The following is an 18,193-nucleotide window of genomic DNA, read 5'->3' on the forward strand; positions in this document are numbered from 1 at the left end:
AAAAAAAAAAAAAAAAAAAAAAAAAAAGCATTTACAGCAGGATACACTTGACAAAAGATGTGTAAAGCTTGTGAAAAGCTGAGGGTTGAAAAGTGAAAAATATAAACAAAAGATGTATGAAGCTTGGGAACTGAAAACTACAAACATTAATGAAAGAAATTAAAGAAGATCTAAATAAACGGTGAGATATAGCATTTTTATGCATTGTAAAGCTCAATATTGTTAATATGTGAATATTCCCAAAATTGATACACAGATTCAATACAATCTCAATTAAAACCATAGCAGATATTCTATAAAAACTGAAAAGCTGATATTTACATTTGAAAATGCAAAGGACCTAGAATAACCAAAATACCTTTGATAGGAGCAAATAAGCTAAGGAATTTACAATTTACTTGGTTTTAAGATTTATTATAAAGCTGCAATAATTGGCCAGGCATGGTGGCTCACACCTGTAATTGCGGCACTTTGGGAGACCGAGGTGGGCAGATCACAAGTTCAGGAGTTCAAGACCAGTCTGGCCAACATAGTGAAATCCCATCTCTACTAAAAATACAAAAAGTTAGCTGGGTGTGGTGGTGTGCACCTGTAATCACAGCTACTCAGGCGTCTGAGGCAGAAGAATCACGTGAACCCAGGAGTGAGCCGAGATCACACCACTGCACTCCAGCCCAGGCAACAATGCGAGACTTCATTTAAAAAAAAAAAAAAAAAAAAAAGCTGCTGCAATAATCAAGGCAGTGTGGTAGTGAAAAAAATATAGAGAAACAATGATGGAGAAGAATACAAAGTCCACAATTAGATCCATACAAATACCATCAATTAATGTTCAAATATTCTAAAAGTAATCAATGAGGAAAGGTCATTTTTTCAAAAAGTTATACTGGAATAATTGAATATCCACAGGTAAAAATATGAACCCCAACCCTTATCTTATGCCATATGAAAAATTAACTAAAAATGGATCACATACCTAAGTATAAGAGATGAAACTAAAAAACTTCTAGAAGAGAACAAAGGAGGAAATCTTAGTGAATGGAATACATCTTGGGTTTGGGAAAGATTTCTGAATAATGACAAACTAAAAATAAAATGTAAAAGAAAAACAAATAAATTGGACTTTATCAAAATTAAAAAAAAAAAACTTTAGCTCTTTGAAAACACTGTTAAGAAAATGAAAAGCCAAAGCCTGGGAAAAAATATTTGCAAAAATGTACCCATATAACGTCTGACAAAGGAGAGCATGTATAGCTCTATGTGAGGACAAACAGCTATCCTTTAAAAAAAGAAAAACTCTATAAGAAGAAGATGTATGATGCATTTTTTAAAGGCAAAAAGTTTGAACAAATACTTCACCAAAGAAGATGCATAGATGGAAATAAGCACAGGAAAAGAGGCTCAGCATCATTAGTCACTAGGGAAATGCAAATAAAAACCACAATAAGAACTGTTCCAATCTCATTAGAATGCCCAAAATAAAAATAAAAGTTAGTAAGGATATAGAGAAACTGGAATTCTCATATATTGCTGGTGGGAATGTAAAATGGAGCAATCATTTTGGAAAGCAGTTTGGCAGTTTCTTTAAAAAAGCATATACCTAGCCGGGCGCGGTGGCTCAAGCCTGTAATCCCAGCACTTTGGGAGGCCGAGGCGGGTGGATCACGAGGTCAAGAGATCGAGACCATCCTGGTCAACATGGTGAAACCCCGTCTCTACTAAAATTACAAAAATTAGCTGGGCATGGTGGCGTGTGCCTGTAATCCCAGCTACTCAGGAGGCTGAGGCAGGAGAATTGCCTGAACCCAGGAGGCAGAGGTTGCAGTGAGCCAAGATCGCGCCATTGCACTCCAGCCTGGGTAACAAGAGCGAAACTCCGTCTCCAAAAAAAAAAAAAAAAAAAAAAAAGCATATACCTATCATATTCCTCTTCAAGGTATTTGCCCCAAAGGAAATGAAAACATGTATATATATAATGATTTGGGGGTTTTTAAAAATTATTTTATTATACTGGTTAATTTGTATCAATTTATTTATTTGTTTAGAGATCAGGCTATGAGACTGGCTCACTTTTGTACATATAATGACTTTTGTACAAATGTTCATAGCAACTTTATCTGTAATAGCTTACAACTGGAAATAAAACAAATTCCCATCAATAAGTGGACGGATAAACAAATTGTAGTATATCCATACAATGGACTATTGAGCAATAAAAATAAACAGATGTTTGTGACAAGAAACAACATGAATGATTCTCAAAATAGTTATGCTGAGTGAAAGAAGCCCAGGAGAAAATAGGACACACGGAATCACTTCACTATCATATGGAATCACATGCAAGTTAAGCTACAGTGACAAGCAGCAGATCAATAATTGCCTGTGATGAAGAGGGGTGAGATGAAGGAGTTACCAAATAGGGTACAATGTAGGAAATTTTGGTGGGGAATGAACTTACTCATTTTCTTGATTGTGATAGTGTCATGGTTACATATATACAAATAGAGTCAAATGAACTTTAAATACACATGCAGTTTATTGTAGGTCAATTATGCTTTTTTCTTTTTTTTTTTTTTTTTGAGATGCAGTTTCATTCTTGTTGCCCAGGCTGGAGTGCAATGGTGCAATCTCAGCTCACTGTAACCTTTGTCTCCTGGGTTCAAGCGATTTTCCTGCCTCAGCCTCCCAAGTAGCTGGGATTGCAGGCATGCGCCACCAAGCCTGGCTAATTTTCGTATTTTTAGTAGAGACAGGGTTTCTCCATGTTGGTCAGACTGGTCTCAAATTCCCAACCTCAGGTGATCCACCTACCTCAGCCTCCCAAAATTACATTTTTTAATAGCTGTAAAAATTTAATTTAAAAAGTTGGAGGTGGGCAAAAATGTCCTCTTTAAATTCTCTTTGACCACAATGTATCTTTGTAGGATTTAAGACACAGTAAAAAGAATGTGATACTTACTTGAGAAAGTCTGTCTCCCTTTGAATTCTCATTATCTCCGTGCTTGTCAAACACTTCTGGCCACTTATGTGTGCAAAACTGGGGGACTAAAAGTAAGAATATAGGTATATATAGAGAAATACACAGTCAAAGTAACATGGTAAAGGCTACGGTACAGTAAAATTCCATTAAAAATCATTATGGGTGAATACACACAGACATACAAAAAGAAATAACAGATACTGTAGACTCTAAAAGTGGAAAGGGTGGGCAAAGGTGAGGGTTGAAAAATTGCCTGTTGGGTGCAGTGTTCAGTATTCGGGTGAAGGGTACCCTAGAAGCCCAAACCTCACCATTACACAACACGTGTAACAAACCTGCACCCCCTTCATCTATACAAATAAAAAATTATAAAAATAAAAAATCATTATGAGGAGTAATGTAATTATTACTCTAGTATCTAACATTTATAAATTATTTAAAGTGCCATTCACAATCATATATGTATATATTATTAAAAATTAGAGTTTACAATAAAAGATACCTGAGTTTATCATCAGACAGACCAGATTTTAGAATGTAAACCCCATCTCTACTAAAAATACAAAAAATTTAGCCTGGTGTGGTGGTAGGTGCCTATAATCCCAGCCACTCAGAACGCTGAAGCAGGAAAATCTCTTGAACCCGGGAAGCAGAGGCTGCGGTGAACTGAATTGCATCACTGCACTCCAGCCTCAGTGACAGTGAGACCCTGTCTCAAAAAAAAAAAAAAGGAAAAATAAATAAACTTTAGTATCCATTTTTCTCAAAATTGTATCTCCAGGAAACCAAAGGACTCACCTATAAAAACATGTGCATCAAGCATCTACAGTTATCCAGAAACATTTAACTCCCTTCAATACATGTTTGATATAATCCACTTTGTATCAGGCACTGTGCTTGGTGCACAGAAAAGGTCAAAAATAAATACTACGTGGTCCCTGCCCCATAAAAAGCTGAACTCGCAGACACACAGAATAACTGAAACACAATGTGTTCAGGAGGAGAACATCTTTGTGTTGACTTCCATGGGAATCTAAAGGAGGGAATAATCACATTCATTTGCACCAGGAGAGAAGGGCTTCTCAGAGGTAGTAACATCTCAGGGCCTGGCAGAGTAAAGAAAAGTGTGTCAAGTGAACAGAAGGACAAAGGGAATTCCAAATAGAGGCGATCCACAGGCAAAAGCACAGTGGCAGGGGAGCGGCCTATCCTGAGACTCAGGTGCCTTGCTGTGATCTAGAGGCCCGAGTGGTAGAACAGGACAGAAAGGCCGGAGAAGGAACATGAAGGGGAGAAGCTAAAACTTAGACGGTCTGATAACGGTCAAATGTGCCTGGCATTTCATAGCCATTGTCTCCTTGACATGTTACAAAGACCCTAGGAGGTGGGTAATATTATTCGCATTTATTTTATGTTTGTAACATTTCATTTTGACACATTGTAATTTCAAATTTCCAGAAAAGTGGCAAGGATAGTACAAGTAGCTCCTGTATATCCAGCTCAGCCAATTATTTATGTTAACATTTTGCCCCATTTGCCTTGATTTTCTCTCTCTGAAGCATGTGAGAACAAGCTACAGTCATGTTGTCCTTTTGCCCTAAATAATTGAGTGTGCATGTCTTTAGAACAAGGTTTTCCTCTTGTATCAGTGTATCAAAATCAGAAAAGGTAACAGTGATACAATACTATAATATTACCTCATTCACAGATCTTTCTTTAGACTTCATCAGTTGTGCCAATGATGTCCTTTACGGTCATACATTTTTTCCTGATCCAGTACTATGTCACAATTGCATTTAGTTGCCATGTTCCTTTTATCACTCTAATCTGGAATAGTTACTGTCTTAAATTTATATATATATATATATATATATATATATATATATATAATTATATTTTTACTTTTAAAAAAATTTAGAGTCAGAGTCTTTCTGTCACCCAGACTGGAGTGCAGTGTCACAATCATAGCTTACTGTAACCTTTAATCCTGGGCTCAAACAATCCTCCCACCTCAGTATCCAGGGTAGCTAGTACTACAGGTGTGTGCCACCACTCATGGCTAATTTGTTTTTTGTTGAGACAGGGTCTCACTATATTGCCCAGGGCTGGTCTTACACTCCTGGCCTCAAGCAATCTTCCCACCTTGGTCTCCCAAAGCACTGGGATTTCAGGCATGAGCCACAATTTCCAGCCAGTCTTGACATTTTTGAAGAGTAACAGACCAGTTAATTCATAGAATCTCCTTCAGTTTGCTTTTGTCTGCTGTTTTCTCATGATTTATTTCCTCAGTCACTCATTTTGGCACCAATTCCAGGGAAATGATATTATGTTCATCTCAGGGCATATCAAGAGGCTCATATAATCCTCACTTTTGAGATGAGGATGCTGAGGTTCAGAAAGGTTGAGTCACTTGCTCAAGTTCACATTAATAGTACATGTACTGAACTCAAGCCTACCTGAGTCCCCTAGACTCCTACTTTACTGTAATGTCTATGTGCTCAGCTTAGGACTTCAGACTTTATCCTGTAGGCAATAGGGAGCAGTCAGAGGTTTTTCATTGCTTCTGTGCCACATCTAACATGGCCTCGGCTGGGTGTAGTGGCTCACGTTTGTAATCCCAATACTTTGGGAGGCTGAGGCAGGAGGATCGCTTGAGGCCAGGAGTTCAAAAACAGTCTGGGTAACATAGTGAATCCCCATCTCTACAAAAAGAAAAATAACTAAAAAGTAACATGACCTAGACCAGAAGTCTCAAAGTGGTAGTCTATTAGCCAAATCTGGCCTGTCATCAAGTTTTATTTGGCATTGGCTTCCATAGTGTTTCAACATTTGAACTAATTGTCAAAACTTTAAATCATGTTATTACACATAAAGATGTAGGTTTCTGGTTTCTCATGCAAATTCATTGGATGTAGCAATACTGAGCCTTCAGTCCTTCTTGCTAATGGTTGGCTGGGGCTGGGTAGAGTGATTCCTTTAACTGGCTGGAGTATTTCACATTGTCAGAGAACCTGCAACTCTCATGCCCCTACAGTATGGCCAGGTATCGGCTGTCATTTATCCTCCACCCAGGCTGCATCATGCATTTACTCTGCTGCCTGACCCCTGCAGGTTCCCTCAGGCCAGATGCTAAGCTCAGAAACATTCTGTCTCCCTGGGGTTGCTGAAATGTGGTAATACCCACCAGCATCATTAATGAGGATGTCTGCTAAAGTATGCTTCAGATGGGATTCAGCTGAAATACTGAGAAGACTCTCTTACCAATATGAAGAAAAAGAGTGGAAGAAAAGAGTTTTGTGATCTTCTCCCGGCCTTCCTGGCTTTCTGAACTCTAGTCAAATTCCTCAAACTTTGTCTTTGTCCTGCTGTTCCCAGTTTTGGGGGACTCTAAATTTTGGAATCTTTAATATTATTTTATCTTTCCCTTGTAATCAACAGCTCAAACAACTAAGTGGGCAAGGTAATCCAAATATTCATTCACAAAGAACATATTTCTAGGCACATTGCAAATAACTACAGCCACGTGGGACTGCTTCTCTAAAATAGCTCCTGTGTTTTATCATAGACCATTCATTCTTCAAAATGATATGTTTTACCTCTGAAGCAGTATTTGGGTCATGTCAGTGTGCACTGCCCACTGGATTTGAGTGTGCTCTTCAGCCCATTTGATAACCAGAGAACCATTCTTTCCGGAAGACTGGGAGAGGCAATCTTCTATGAAGGGTTGGCTGCCCTTTGTTAAGCGGGCCTTGCAAGCAGGCCTTCCCAGGTTGGGTCCTCTGGCCTGGGCTTTGTGGTTCTCCAAAAAATATAGTGAATGGCTAGATGGAAGAGCCTAGGAGGTCAGGCTGAGTTACACCTTGGCATTAGAGTCTAGAAGTAAAGGAAAGAGCTTGACCTTGGGATAAGGATAATTGGTCTTCTAGGCCAGTGATTCTCAGTCTGGCTGATCAGCAAAGCCATCCGTGGACTCCATCCCAGGCTAATGGACTCAGACTATCTAGGAGAATTACAGGGAGCCTATCTGGGACTCAATACATATTTAAAAATTTCCCTGGGTGATTCTGATATGCAGCTGGGTTTGGAAACCATGCTTTTTACCTCCTTTATACTTGATAGTAAGTGTGAGGAGCCACGGAATCATGGGCACACAAGAAGCAGTTGTGGTTATACAGAACATGTGACTCCAGGTACATTAAACTTGGGACTCAAATAGGAGAAAGAAAACGAGGGCTCCTGGGTTGCCCTTAGGTGCCAAAAGTCCAAATTGGATTTTATAAACATTGAAAAATCAAAGCACTATAATAGTACTAGTAGGCAACTAGTATAAGAGCATCTTTCTTGTGTTATAGTAGTAAGACTGCACTGATATGCCTTTAAGGTTATAAGTCACCTCTATCTTGTCAAATCCAATGGGAATTTCCAGTTGTCTGTCTTTATCTAATTAGAACCTTCAGTAACATATGACATAGATGAGCTTCTCCTTGGAATTCTTCCGTCTCTTGGTTTCCATGGTAACATATTATTTTGACTTTCTACTTTCAGGCTCCTCTTCCTCTAAGTTGAAGACTTTCTTCATTTTCCTTCCCTTCATTTTCTGTACAGCCTTGACTAGTGATCTCACTCAGACCTAAGCTTCGAATACCATCAACATATTGAATATTTCCATATTTCCAAGCCCATATCTCCAGCCCTGACCTCTCCCCAGTATGAACTTGCACATCCAACAGTCTACTCAACACCTCGACTTGGATGTCTAATGTGCCCTTGGATACCTGCTCCTCTCTCATCTTTTCCAGCCTTGTCAATGGCACCATCATCTCCAGAAGCTCAGGACAAACCCTGAGAGGCATCATTGGTTCCTCCTCTTCCCTCCCATCTATATGATCCCTCAGCCAAGCCCGCCTCCTATCCTGACCACCTCCACAATCTTGGTCCAAGCCACCATCATTTCTCACCTGAAAAAAAAGCCTCCTAAATGATGTTCTCCCTTTTCTCTTCTACGGTCTAGTCTCCATACTGTAGCCAACCAGAAAACTTTTAAGTGTAAATAGGATCATGTCTTGCCTACCAAATAGATTCCCTTTATAATTAGAATAGAATCCAAACTTGTTACGGTCAGACTAATATCTGTGACTCCCAACCATAACTGACCATTAGAATCATTTAGGGTTTTGTTTTATTTTTTAAATGATGCTCAAACCCCACATCACCAATTAAATCAGGATTTCTGAGGCTAACCCTTGGGGATTGGTTTGAAGCACCTCAGGTGATTCTAATGTGCAGCCATGTTTGAGAACCACAGCTCTAGATGCTCTGGCCCCGGCCACCTCCTGCCTCATCTCCTACCTTGCTCATCGGGCCTGAGAATGTGCATTTCAAGTAAGTTCCCACGTGATGCTGATGATACAGGTCTGGGGATTGCCTCTGAGAACCACTGTGCTATCTCATTACCATTTTATCTTCTTCATGACTCTTACCACCATTTTAAATTTTGTTTATTTATTTATTTATTATCTGTCTGCCCCCAAGCCCAATAAAATGTAAACTCCATGAATAGAGGGACTCTTCTTGTCTAACACAGCATTCCCAGCACTGAACTGTGCCTGGCAGATGGCCAAAAGAGTGGGAGGGGCAGTCTTAAAGTATTTCATGGGAAGCATTAAAAATATAGGAGGTATCTCAGTACCCTAAAGATTGTCCTTAGAAGTTACCTGGGACTGGTGGGTGCGTGGTCTAGAACCTGATCCTTCACCGTAAGCTGGGATTTCCAGTGGACTCTCTGAGAAGCGAAGATCTTTCAAAGTTTTAGGGTCAGTTCTTTCACCTACCTGGAGGTCTACAATGATATTAAAAACATAGTTCTTTGAGTATCTGCAATTATATATATAATCATGCAAAGATGTCTTCATAGTGAGAGACCTTTTAATAAGGAACCAGTGTCATCACTTTGCTTCCCTAGAAGTAACAATTAAATAAAGAGCTCCCACCACACACTCAGTGTATTAGAAGTGAGAAAGAAAAAATAAGCCCAGACTGAGAAGATAATCCTCCCTGCTGCATTCTACAGTATTCCACAACAGGCTGAGAAAACAGACAGATCAATTCAGTTGCAAGGTTGGCAGGAAATAGTATATCTCCCAATAACACACTGCAGCTACAAAATGTTGTTAACAGCCCCCTCTTTCCATGACTATTCTTTCTCACTGAGAAACCCTGTTCTCTAAAAGCACAGATTATCATAAACTTTGCTGTTTGAAATTCTCAATAAGAACGAAACATTCAACTCTTACCTGAGGGATCTAAGCCACTTTGACGTAGAGAAGCAGCCTCAATGTCCAACCCTGGTGCAGAGATAATCGTTTCTGAACATAGTATTCCCAATGCATCGGTGTAGTTTCCAGCAACAGAACCCTGGGTCCCCTTCCCAGTCCATACCTGATGCTGATCCCTTCACACCCAAACTAGCTTCACTTTGAGCCTATCAAAACTCTGCTTTCATTTATATTTCACCCAAACTCCACCCTTCCCCCAAGCCCTACAACTCCAGCCTTTCCTCTGTTTGGTGAGATGCCCCCATGGCTCCCTGCAGTGGGTCAAGAAATCTGACTTGGTTGGACTGCTTGATCCTCCTTCATCATCTAAAGCTGTTAGCAAGGACAGCATTAAAATTCAAAGTACAGCACACTTTCCTGCCCCAGTATTTCTTATTCCAACACCTCTGCAGGCAAGAAAACATGCAACAAACATGCTCTTTGGTAGGTTCAGTATATAAAACCTTGTATTTGTTCTGTCACATTATACCTGGAAACTTTCTAATGTTAACATTCCAGCTGCGTTGATTTTCAGAGTTCTTATATTTCTTCTTTAGTTTTGATCCAACAAATCCATTTTTGAATTCCTAGGAATGAAGAAATTGCCTATCAATCACTAGACTATTCTGAGAATTAAAGCTGCATGATAGAGAGGTCATGGTGTGCATTTCTTATTTGAAAGAGTTTACGGTAGTTTTTTACAAAGTGAAATCTGTTTCACTTTATTCTGGAAACATGTAACTTTGTATCTGGGCAGGGCTGCTTGGTTAACAGCACCAGCACGTCTGGATGTAGGCCTCACCAGGTGAAGCAGCCAAAACAGGAGATGGGGAACAGCACATGCAGGCAGGATGTGACAATCCTGGGAGTCTGGGTAACAACAGAGGGACCACCAAGTCCAGAGGGCAAAGGCAGAGTAGGGTCAGACCAAAATCGGACTTCTGCACATCACCTGCCCACACACAGTCCTTAAACCCTCTCCTCTCTGGACTTTCTCCATTAACTTGGTCCCTCACATCTGATTCAGGCCTAAGCACCTGCTGATATATGTGGGCTCAGCCCCTGCCCTGTGTAGACCCCTGCCTTGATCACACTTGGGCCCCCTCCATGCCTCCATCCACTGCTTTGGTCCCAAAACTTCCTCTCTAACCTCAGGTTCATGGTCAATCTTAAGTGAAATTTCTGTAAACTTCCTTTGCCACTCCCAACAACATCCCTGTGACCAAGACCACTGGGCTGGCTGCCTTACCGCAGGCTAGTCCATCCTCTGGCCCAGCTCCTTGAATCTATCTCACTAACATTCACGCCCAGTAACTTAAGCTTCACACATCCTTCTCTGATGGATCTAGTTGAATCTTCACAGTGGGGAGGCTTTGCAGCTATTTGGGAATGACGATTTCAACATAAAATAATTCTTTTTTTTTTTAAAGATGGGGTTTCACCATGTTGGTCAGGCTGGTCTTGAGCTCCCAACCTCAGGTGATCCGCCTGCCTTGGCCTCCAAAGTGCTTGGATTACAGGCGTGAACCACCACGCCCAGCCTTTCAACATAAAATAATTCTATGCCCACTGAGGACTTCTACTTACCCAATATATCTATTCAACAAATACACACTCGCCACCCTCTCCTGCCTGCCCCTGTGCAAGGCAATGAGTACAGCAACCATGCCACCTTGGAGCTTATAATGCATAGGCAAGATAGACAAGGAACAAAGAAATCACATGCTCAAAGCAGTTTATAAAAGAAGGCCTGGGTGCCAGGATAGCAGTGATAGGGCACAGCACACACAGTTCATTTGGGTGGAGTATATGTAGAGGGTTCACAGACAAAGCAGGAAAGGCCAACCAAGGGCAGAAACTGACGACTTGGATGGAAGGCTAAAGGTTTCTGCTTTCTTCAGTAGGTAAGAGAGAGCCACTGAAGACACCGAAGACACATTCCCAATGGTCAGCAGGGAGTCTCATCTTCAGGGTGGATAGGAGAGTGACGAAAGGCTGGGAAATCAGTGAAGATGCTTTGCAGCGGTTGATACTGACTTCAATTATAAGGACCTGACAGTGAGCAGAGGTAAGGCAATAGAAGGCAAGATGTGCCCACTGAGAAAGGAGGAACCAAAAATACAGTGACAATCTGAATAGATTATAGTTTCACAACTTGCCTGTTTTGAAGAATCTTTGAGAACATTTTCAACATTGTCTTCAGGAGAGACTATATTTGGTGGTTCATAGTCTACCTGAAACACCTTTGTCACAATGCCACTCTGTCGGCAGTCTCTGAAAATTATCAAAAAAAAAAAAAAAAAAAAAAAAGTGTGGTTTAAAAAAAGATTCAAAAAAAGTGGCTAACACTGAACATGATTTTATTAAAGTACCTTGGTCTAGCTACTAAATTTATTATATTTCAAACTGAAGAAATCAAATATAATTTCTATATTCTTTCCTTACCTCCTTCCTTTTGTGTTATTGACTGCTATGTAACAAACCACCCCAACGCAGTGCCTTAAAACATGAATCTGTGGATTCACTGGTCTCCACTGGGTAGGCCGCATTTGAGCTCTTCCATGTGGCTGCCATCTGACATCAGCAAGGGCTGGCATCAACTGAAGACTACACTGGGCTGGATGTCCAAAATAACTTCTCGCAAATATACAAAACCTAGGCTAGGGTAACTGGAACAGCTAGGGGCTCGCCACTTACCGCCCTCACTCAGTCTCCATCTCTCTGTCCCTCCCATTCTCTCCCATGTGGTTAGCTTGGGCTTCTTCACAGTACAGAAGCCTCAGGTAGTCAGACTTCCTCCTTAGTACGTGGCTACCCCATCCACTCCCACCAGGGTTTTTGTCCCAAGAAGCCAAATCAGAAACTACAATACTTCTTGTGATCTCAGAAGTCCTTGGCATCATCTCTGAAACATTCTATTAGTCAAAAGTAAGTCACAACACCAGCAGAAAGACTGCAAAAGGGCATGAATAATGAGAGGCATGGTTCACTGGGGCCATTTTTGAAGGCTATCTACCACATCAAATACCGTCACGTTTTCCATTTATTCATAATATTTCACAATTCATCTTGGTCTCTGATGCAATAAGAGTTTCATGAGAAGACAATGTAGCAGCGTCCATGACTAAAAACTAGTGGTGATTTTCTTGCAGTACCAGTAGCTCACCTATACTGTATTTTTTAACAGCTTTATTGAGGTATAATTTACATGGCATAAAATTCGTCTATTTTAAGTATCTGGTTCAATGGGATTCAGTCAATGAATATAATTGTGAGAATATCACCACAGTAGAAATGCTTAGGACATTTCCATCATCCAAAAGAATTCCCCTGTGCCTATGTGCAGTCACTCCTTGCTGCCAACTCCTATCCTAGGCAACCACTGATCTGTTTTCTATCTCTATAGTTTTGTCTTTTCTAGAAATTTAACATAAATGTAATCATACATATGTAGTCATCTTATGTGTCTGGATTTTTCATTTATCTCTTTTTTTTTTTTTTTTTTTTGAGACAAAGTCTCGCTTTGTTGCCCAGGCTGGAGTGCAATGGCACGATCTCAGCTCACTGAAACCTCCACCTCCCACGTTCAAGCAATATTCCTGCCTCAGCCTCCCAAGTAGCTGGGATTACAGGCATGTGCCACAATGCCTGGCTAATTTTTTGTATTTTTAGTAGTGATGGGGTTTCACCATGTTGGCCAGCCTGGTCTCGAACTCCTGACCTCAGGTGATCCACCCACCTCGGCCTCCCAAAGTGCTGGGATTACAAGTGTGAGCCACCACGCCTGGCCTTTTATCTCTTTATTCTGAGGTTCATCCATGTTTTTGTAACTCGTTCACTGTTATTGTTGTGTAGTATTCCATGTTATGGATATACCAAAATTTTTTTTTTTTTTTTTGAGACAACGTTTCGCTCTTGTTACCCAGGCTGGAGTGCAATGGCGCGATCTCGGCTCACCGCAACCTCCGCCTCCTGGGTTCAGGCAATTCTCCTGCCTCAGCCTCCTGAGTAGCTGGGATTACAGGCACGCGCCACCATGCCCAGCTAATTTTTTTGTATTTTTAGTAGAGACGGGGTTTCACCATGTTGACCAGGATGGTCTCGATCTCTTGACCTCGTGATCCACCCGCCTCGGCCTCCCAAAGTGCTGGGATTACAGGCTTGAGCCACCGCGCCCGGCACCACAATTTTTATGTCCATTCCCCAGTGCACATTTGGATTATTTCTGGGTTTGGGCCATTAAGGATAAAGCTGCTAGGAACATTCACATATAAGTCTTTATGTGGACACGTTTTCAGTTCTCTTCAATAGATACCAAGGAGTGGAATTGCTGGGTTGTATGGCAGGTATGTGTTTAATTTTTAGAAACTGCCAAACTGTGGCTGTTCCATTTTAAATTCCCAACAGCATTAGCTCAGGGTTTCAGTTTCTCTACATACTTGCTGACACTTGATATTGTCAGTCTTACTGATGACCTGTACTCTTGATCATGTTCTCTGCAGGTATTTGCTTGATATTTATATCCCTTGTCTATCAAGATACAGGCTTGGCTGTTGTAACCAGAATCAAAACAACAGTGGTTTTAAGGCAGGGCATGGTGGCTCACTTCTGTAATCCTAGCACTTTGGGAGGCCAAGGCAGGTGGAGGCCAGGAGTTCAAGACCAGCCTGGACAATATAACAAACCCCATTTCTACCAAAAATACAAAAAAACTAGCTGGGCTGTGGTAGTGCACACCTGTAATCCCAGCTACTCAGGAGGCTGAGGCTTGAACCCAGGTGCCAGAGGTGCAGTGACCCAAGATCATGCCACTACGCTCCAGTCTGGGTGAACACAGCGAGACCCTGTCTCAAAAAGCAAACGAAAACAAACAAAACAACAGAGACTTAAACAAGACCTAAGTAATAGGGGATAAGCAGTCTAGAGCTGACATAGGGGTGTCATGGTGACAAGAGCATGATATCAAGTTTCTACCTTGTTACTCCATCATTTCTATGACACTGCATTTATCCTCATGGCCCAACTTGACTAGCCAACCACATCCACATTCTAACCAGTTGGAAGCAAAGCCCACCCTTTCTCTTTAAAGGTGCAATCTTAAAGTTGAACACATCACTTCTACATATATCTACTGGCTACAGCCTGGTGACACATCTTTAACTAGCTGCAATGGGGACTGGGAAATATCTTCTAGGCAACCATGTGCCTGGCTAAAAATCATGGGTCCTTTTATTATGGAAGGGAAAAACAGATATTGGGAGACATCCAGCAGCCTCTGCCATGTCATCATTACCACACTTGGCGTATTTGATGTGTCTAACTCTCACCCCTCCTCACTTGCATTGAAAGCTCACCTTTCCTATGTTATACTCTCTGTGTGATTATGACTCACTGCTTACCCACAGCCAGTGTTTCTATTTGATCTGCCCAGTCTCTTAATACTTTTCTTTTTTTTTTTTTTTTTTTTGAGACAGAGTCTCACTCTGTCACCAGGCACCAGGCTGGAGTGCAGTGGTACAATTTCGGCTCACTGCAACCTCTGCCTCCCAGGTTCAGGCAATTCTCCTGCCTCAGCCTCCTGAGTAACTGGGACTACAGGCGCATGCCACCACGCCCAGCTAATTTTTGTATTTTTAGTAGAGATGGGGTTTCACCATGTTGGTCAGGATGGTCTCGATCTCTTGACCTCGTGATCTGCCCACCTCGGCCTCCCAAAGTGCTGGGATTACAGGCTTGATTACAGCGCCTGGCCAGTACTTTTTATGTTTTCAATTATTTTCTTTCTTCGGCGTTCTTTTTCTGCTTTGTCCTTACTAATTTTCATACTGATCTTTAATTCATATTGTCTGTTTCATTAGCATTTCTTTAGCAACTGCTCAGATTTCTTACACATCCATCTTTTATATTTCTTATAATTTTTGAAACTTTAATAAGTATCCCTGGATCTTAGAGGGGTAGATATATGAATCTGTAAATCTGGTTTTGTTATTTTTTTAAAAAGAGGGATTTTAAAAAAAGAAATTTAGCCACCTCTTAGTCACTCCAGCCAGTGAACATGCAAGTGTCTTCTGATCACAGAAAGCTGAGTATGTTATTTCTAAATATTGTCACTCACTGATAGGTAGTGACTATTTAGATGAATTGTGTATTTCTCAGAATTTTTGTCTCCATCTTCTAGAAAGGTAGCTTAAAACTCCTATGCCGTTTAATGTTAAACAGATTCATAAATATGGATACAGATGTAGATGATCTTTAAGATGAACTACTTGCTTAACTCATTCACCTTGGCATCCATCTCTGGATGTTTTGCATGTTCACCTTTGGCCCCAGGCCTGTCATCCAAGATCCAATTGTCCTTCCTGTTAGCACACTTCCCAGACATCACAAGCTTCTCCATCCAAGGATTGCCTGAATCCTGGATGGTCGTGAGGCTCCCTGAATGCACACTTACAACCCCACATGAGGTCACATCAGTAGAAGCCTAGCTCTTATCCACCTGTTCCACCCCTCTAACATCCGGGTTGTTTTCTCCACCCCAGCAGACCCTTCCTTAGGGAACCAGCTAAGGCATTCACCTTTTGAGTTGAAAACGCAAAATTTTTTTATAGAAATATTTTCCCTAAGCTGAGCACATCTGAAACACTAACAGTACCTTTCAGAATAGACACTTAGTGGGCAAAGAGCAGAATGGTGAGAGGCATAAAGAATGACCTTATTTTTTACTCATTTTTAAAAGCCTTATTAGCTCCTTTAAGCTGTATAGTCAGTCATCAAATTGCTTCTTCATTTTAATACTACTTGCAGCGTCTAAGGAGGCCTGCGTTACAGCGTTTGGCCACCAGAGTATTTAGCTTCTTAATTTTTAGTAATTGAGATGACCTACCTTGAAAGAAGTGGCTTGGCAAGTGAAAAAAGGCTACACATTCCAATATTTTAAAAGAATAATAACGTCCACATACTCCATCTGCAGAACCCACTTAAAAATAATAATAATGTACATAAAGGGGTTGTTTGTTTCATTTCATTTGATTGTTTTAATTTTCAGATGCCAAAGCGATCATGTTTGCTGTGGAATGTGTGGCTTTCCTCAAAAAGCCAGGCAGGAACTCAGCCAGTGGGGGGTGGGGCTGGTATCTTTTTAAAGTACCTGGGCCAGCCAGGTGCTGTATTTGGTTTGGGGCTTTAAAATGTTCCCCAAATGTGGCCAAACCTGCATTGCTGGAAAAATAATTCCTATAACACAGCCACACAGACTTGCCAAGCATTTCAGTTATTTTTTTTCCTACAACACATGGTGAAGGTTTCCAAATTAAATAGTGTTTCTATATTTGAAAATGAGAAAAAGTCATTGAGTAAGAAAAAAAAGGATAAAGAAAAAAGTATGGTAGCTAATGCCCAACAAGTTGAAATGACAGCAGCTTTGAAGGCCAATTAAGTCAATATAAAATGAAATCAAGAATGATGGCGGTAGTTGTAGGCTACATCTGGGGAATAAAAGAGCCACTCTGTAAACACAGCATTTTCTTCTGAGCCAGATGGAGCTCTTTAGAGGCCCCCAGCCTTGGGAAGGATCTTCCTTTCTGAAACCCCAATGTGGAATTTAAAATAAAAACAGAATGAATATATGTAACACTTTATGTATTTTGTGAAGTGTTACATATATTTAAAGATCAGAAAATTGAGCTGTTTACTTATGATTTCTGCACTTTACAATGAAAGGCAAGTAAAATACAAATGTTACGTATGTATGCTGAAATTAAAATAAAATTTCATTAGGGCCCTTCTAATGCAGCACTGATTCTGATAGAAAAAAGTGAATAAAATTAGAACATAATGTTATTATATTATAAATTAATCACCATGCTCTTAACTTACTTTGACACAGCAATAGCTTTAACTTGTATTTTTCCATCAGGCAGAGTAATAGGTTTTATATACTTAAATGTGTTATTTTCACCATAACCAACTCTCTTTAGAAATTCAGGTTTGCTGCCATCCAGAGTATAATATATGTCGACATCTGGGGTGTCTGAAAAATCCAAAACAAGATAACACCAAAAATATTTTTCCATTAACACCAAAATAGCAAGTTCCTGAATAATGCCTGTGGGTCCGTTTAATATTTAAGATTTCAGTGTGTGATTTAAGATTGAAAGTTGCAATTTAAGATTATGTTAATCTCCTTAAATAACTGGCCTATAGGTTATTATATATACATAATGAAAATGAATAGTAATAACAATAATGCAGTTCTTCTCTGTACCAGCACTGTGATTTACATGAATGAACTCATTTCATCTGTACAATCCTATAAGGTAGATCCTATTTTACACCCATTTTATAGATGAGGTAACTGAGTTCTAGAGAGATTAATAAAGTTGCTAAATAATAGAGGAGTTGTGGTTTGACTTATGCTAGGTTGGACCCACAGCCCACGCTCTTGAACCACTATGCTTTTTTGCCTCTCCAACAGGGTGCTGATAGAAACATGACTCAAGACTCAAAAGGTCAAAAGGTGTCTCCCCCGACCCTTGACACCAGCTGTCCACAGGCTATCAATAGTATCTTAACTTTCAAGAAATATTTTATATCCATACAAGCATTTATGTACATATTATTATTTCCCTCTCTTTTGACACAAATGATGGCATATTATCACCTGTTCCACACATTTCATTTTTCATTTAATAGTATGTCTTATATTGGTACATAAAGAGCTTCCTAGGAAATAAATTTCAATTATTTTTTTTAAAAAAAGAGTTTCCTCATTCTTTGTTATAGCTGCATCACATTCTCTTATATAGATGAACAATAATTTACCCAATTCCCTACAGACAGATCTTAAGGCTATCTTCTTTTTTCCTTTTCTTTTTTTTTTTTTTTTTTTTTTTTTTTTTTT

At 40.1% G+C, this 18,193-nt stretch overlaps 1 protein-coding gene across 6 annotated transcripts in view; it reads right to left on the reverse strand.

Annotated features, from left to right (window-relative positions):
- The window catches only part of DZANK1 (double zinc ribbon and ankyrin repeat domains 1), a 92,043-nt gene that overhangs the window by 68,303 nt on the left and 5,547 nt on the right, over window positions 1–18,193 (reverse strand). For 3 of the 6 annotated variants that reach the window (XM_032248089.1, XM_032248086.1, XM_032248085.1), the window contains exons 3-7: window positions 17,170–17,323; window positions 11,454–11,568; window positions 9,785–9,881; window positions 8,695–8,819; window positions 2,960–3,045 (exon numbers count right to left, since the gene is read on the reverse strand). In XM_032248089.1, the coding sequence (XP_032103980.1) occupies window positions 2,960–3,045; window positions 8,695–8,819; window positions 9,785–9,881; window positions 11,454–11,568; window positions 17,170–17,323 (577 nt within the window). Of the gene's footprint in view, window positions 1–2,959; window positions 3,046–8,694; window positions 8,820–9,273; window positions 9,325–9,784; window positions 9,882–11,453; window positions 11,569–17,169; window positions 17,324–18,193 lie in introns of all 6 variants that reach the window. The other 3 variants (XM_032248088.1, XM_032248087.1, XM_032248084.1) reach the window with 2 other exon arrangements.

This window comes from Sapajus apella, unplaced genomic scaffold, assembly GCF_009761245.1.
Source record: "Sapajus apella isolate SASKATOON/1434 unplaced genomic scaffold, GSC_monkey_1.0 scaffold65, whole genome shotgun sequence".
In the NCBI taxonomy this organism is placed as follows: Eukaryota; Metazoa; Chordata; class Mammalia; order Primates; family Cebidae; genus Sapajus; species Sapajus apella.